Genomic DNA, 4,375 nt, shown 5'->3' with positions numbered 1-4,375 from the left:
CTCTGCCTCCCAGGTTCAAGCAGTTCTCCTGCCTCAGCCTCTCGAGTAACTGGAATTACTGGTATCCACCACCACACCTGGCTAATTTTCTGTATTTTTTGAGTAGAGTCATCGTTTCGCCATGTTGGCCAGGCTGTTCTTGAAGTCCTGACCTTAGGCGATCCGCCCACCTTGGCCTCCCTGAGGATTGGGATTACAGGCAAATCAGGGATGGTTTTTTGTTGTCTTTTTTTTTCTGAGACCGAGCCTCACTCTGTCACCCAGGCCGGAGTGCAGTGGCGTGATCCCGGCTCACTATAACCTCCAGTTCCCCAGTTCGAGCCATTCTCTGGCCTTAGCCTCCAGAGTAGCAGAGATTACAGGCGCCCGGCTAGTTTTGTATATTTAGTAGGGACAGGGTTTCACCATGTTAGGCTGATCTCAAACTCCCGACCTCTGGTGATCGCCCATCTCAGCCTCCCAAACTGCTGGGATTATAGGTGTGAGCCATTGTGCCCGGCCGGGATGTTTTTATTGTGTGGTCTGAGGAGGGCATCCATGTGTCTTGGTGGCCAGGCCCCAGTAGCCCATCCTATCCTATCTCTCAAGGAGGCTGCCCTTGTGAGATGGGTGTAGCCCCACCAGGCCACCTGGCCAGGGTGTTGGCCATGGCCACAGCTTGTTCTCTTGTTCCCCAAGGTCCTCAGGGACAAGGAAGCCACAGCCCCATGAGAACTCCAGACCCTTGTCCCTTGAGCGCCCCGGGGCCGTGCACCCCTGGGCCGGCCCTCAGCTCCGGACCTCCGTGCAGCCCTCCCACCTCTTCATCCAAGACCCCACGATGCCACCCCACCCAGCTCCCAACCCCCTAACCCAGCTGGAGGAGGCGCGCCGACGTCTGGAGGAGGAAGAAAAGAGAGTCAGCCGGGCACCCTCCAAACAGAGGTACGGCTGCATCGTGGGGTGCGGTGGGTCTTGGGAGTTACCACAGCACCATTCCTGGGGCTGAAGCTCCCCAAGGCCTGAGGTCTTCAGGGGAAAAACGGCCCTCTGGTGTCGCCCAGCCATACTGGGCCCTTCCTTCCACTGACAACCACTGAGGAGCCATGTGGCAGGCGACCCTGCGGTGGACGGAGGGCTGGGGCCGGAGCTTTCACACACCCAAGGCCTCTGTGCTCACTGCTCTTGTGGAGGGGGGTCCTTCCTGAACCTGAGCCGCGTCTGCAGGGCCCCAGTGTGTGGGGAACACTGGTCCCAGCCAGAGGCTGCTGACTGCTGGGCAGCCTGGGCTTTGAGGCAGGGGTCCTGGAGGCATGGCGGCTGCCTCTTGACAATCGCACCCCACGAGCCCTGAGTGGCTCTACACGGTTGGAAAGCTACGTGGTTCTGCAACCTGTGCAGATGTAGAGTTGTCATCCTGGACGTCCAGCCCCCAGCCCCTCCTCGCTAAGCCTTCCTTGGCCTTCTGGGCCCCAGTAGCCAGACCCTGTTCTCTCCCCAGAGCAGGCTGGCTTCTGCCTGGGCTGCAGGGAGGCCGCCTCTTTGTTCCGGCAGCGTTTTCGCTGCAGGCCAGAACCTGCCTTCTCCACTTTCAGCTTTTTGCTCTTGAGGCCAGTTTTCTCGGCCATCCTGGGTCATTGGAATTCCTCACACATCAGGGTCTCTGTGAGGGTCCTGGGAGCCTGTAGCTCATGCAGGCCCTGGGGCTGTGGTCACAGAGGCCATGGTTGCCTTCAGAGGTCACCAGCTCCTCCTGTCCACCTTGGGTCACCTGGGGCCTGGGGTCCAGGCCCACCTCCTGGGCCTCCAGCTTTGGGGCTGTGCCACTCCAGGGAGGCTGGGGCCAGGGGCCCTATTCTGCCGAACCAGCATCAGGGTTCAGACCCTTCCCAGCCGAAAGCCTGTGTGGTCTCAAGTCATTAAAGTTTCAGCCTAATGACAGCTCTGGGGCCAGAGAGGGTCAGAGTTACCTCAAACCCAAAGGGTGATCACTTTATGGCCAAACATCTGTGACCCTGTGATCTTGTTCAGCCAACAAGGAGCCAGAGCCCCGTGCCATGCAGGAGCCTGGTGTGTGGTGCTCGGAGCTGGGGCGTGTGACCGGGCTGGCAGATGAGCTGGGGGTGGGCATCATGTGCAGCAGGTTCAAGGCCCTGGGCCTGTGTGCTCTCTCCTGCCGGGGCTTCCTGAGCCCCCTTGTTGGGCTGAGCAGGGGTCTCTCGGGTTGCATCTGCCCTTTCCCCGGGCACCCACAGGCCCTACATGATGGCAGGGGATGCCCACTGAGCCGTGGAACCACTGCCGCCGTTCTGAGACACGACCTTCCTGCCCCTGTTTGGATGCTGTGGGGAAACCCAGAGTTGCTGGGTTTGTCTGTCCAGGGGACACATGTTTTTGCGAGAAGCTGTGGAGACTTGGAGTGAAGGCCCAGAGGCAGGTCGGGTGCTGGGCCCTGTTGGGCTGTCAGAGTAGAAACTACCATCAGGGTCGCCCAGTGCACCCCGGTGGAGGTGTCCACGTGAGAGGAGCTGCCGTGCTGCCCAGGATGGCCTCAGTTGTGGTGCCGGGGGGCTCTCAGCCTCCCTGAGGTGCAGACAGAGTTGCCACACCCCAGAGCCAGTGTCCACACCATTGGTGGGGAATTCATGCCAGAGACCCAAGGACAGGCTCTCGGGAGGAGATGGCGTCCCACCAGAGGGGATGAGGTGGTAGGATCCCAGCACCCCAGATCAGAAGCTCCCCAAAGTGCGGTCTGGGGAACAGGGGGGTTGGTACCCAGATCGTGAGTGTGGAGTGTGCTGCAGTGTCTGGCACCACTGAGGCCTAGGAGGGGGTTTGGTGTCTTGTCCACCCTGCAAACTGGAGCCTTCACGGGGCAGGTTGTACAACCCCTTCATGCTCCGTCTGTCCCTGCGCGGCAGCATTGGTCGAGGCTCCTTCCCCAGGGCTGGTGGCCGCCGGCGCAGCCACCATTGACGCGGGTTGTTCCCTAGGTATGTGCAGGAGGTTATGCGGCGGGGACGCGCCTGCGTCAGGCCAGCGTGCGCGCCGGTGCTGCGCGTGGTACCAGCCGTGTCGGACATGGAGCTCTCCGAGACAGAGTACGTGCGTCCTGAGGGTCCTCCTGGTCCTGCCCACCCAGCCCAGGCGTCTCAAGCCAGGTCCCATGGTAGAGCCGCCGTCCTGGGGCCTGAGCTCAGGTACCACGCTGAGAAGCAGCTGTGGCAGGAGAGGGTCCCACGGCATCAGACTCCAAGCTGCCCAAGAGCCTTCTCCCGTCTCCATCAAAGGAGACGCTGACTGTCCAGCATGACAAGTGACCAACAGGCCCGGCTGGAGGCCTGGGCACAGCCAGCCCTGTATCCACACAGGTGTCATGGCCAGGCCCCTTGTGGGGCAGAGACCTACCCCTGCCCCTGGCGCCACCCGGCTTGGAACTGGCTGGTCCCTGCAGACCTGGCTTGAGCAGGGTCGGGGCTGCAGGTGCTGAGGTGCGCGAGGTGCGTCAGCTTGCACTGTGGGTCTCAACTATGTGCGTCTGTCCAGTCCGTGCAGTCCGTGAGTCAGGGCTCTGCTCCCACCGGCAGTGCTGACCACTCCGAGCCCGTGAGAAAGGCTTACTGTGTCCATACCACGTGATCCCACATGGGCTGTGTCAGTGGTGCCTTTGTGTGCTCAAGGTGGCAGGAGGGGCATATCCCAAAAGGGGCCTTGAGAACAGGGGTCCCCCAGGCCTTACCAGGCTTGCCCCGGATGCAGGTTTGTTGTGGCTGTCATCCTCTAGGGGGTCTTGGAGGGGCCTTCACCCGTCCTTGGGGCAGCCCCCACATGTTGGCTCATTCTCCTGTGGGCCTGGCTCTAGGGGGCTCCAAGGATGTGGCTCTGGGAGAAAGTCCAAGAATGCAGGTAGGTGGGTGGGGGCCTGGTGTGCGAAGTGGACGGTCACCTGGCTGAGGTGGCCGTGAGGCCTTCCTGCCATGATGTTGGCTCTGGAAGCCTCTAGTGCACGCAGCCAGAAGGAGGCCCAAGGCCTGAACCCCAGTGGGCCAGGGGCAGCTTCTGGAGTCATCTGAGGGACAGGTGGTGGCAGGGGAGCCAAGCAGAGGGTGTGAGAGCAACCAGGCCCGGCCCATCATCCCCGCACGGCTGTGGAAGCACAGCACCTGTAAGAGGAGGGCCCAGCTCAGCCTGGGCAGGAGACGGTGCCAGCCCCACCCCCTCTGAAGGGCCTGCTGGCTGCACCCGCAACAGTCCTGGGACAGACTTCACTGTGGGGTCAGGCTCATCCAGAAATCGCGCATAGTTCTGTTTGGCCAATCCCTGCCCTTGAGATGTTTTTAAGGTTTGGGGGCCGTAGGTCTTCCTGGGATAGGAGCCATGCAGCCTGCCCTGCCAT

General features: G+C 61.6%; 1 protein-coding gene across 1 annotated transcript in view; it reads left to right on the top strand.

The window, feature by feature from the left end:
- The window catches only part of AXIN1 (axin 1), an 80,602-nt gene that overhangs the window by 70,318 nt on the left and 5,909 nt on the right, over nucleotides 1-4,375 (top strand). The window contains exon 7 of the mRNA XM_011966880.1: nucleotides 679-924. Within this exon, the coding sequence (XP_011822270.1) occupies nucleotides 679-924 (246 nt within the window). The remainder of the gene's footprint in view (nucleotides 1-678; nucleotides 925-4,375) is intronic.

This window comes from Mandrillus leucophaeus, unplaced genomic scaffold (assembly GCF_000951045.1).
Source record: "Mandrillus leucophaeus isolate KB7577 unplaced genomic scaffold, Mleu.le_1.0 Scaffold78, whole genome shotgun sequence".
Lineage (NCBI taxonomy): Eukaryota > Metazoa > Chordata > Mammalia > Primates > Cercopithecidae > Mandrillus > Mandrillus leucophaeus.
This window is presented reverse-complemented; position numbering and strand designations above follow the sequence as displayed.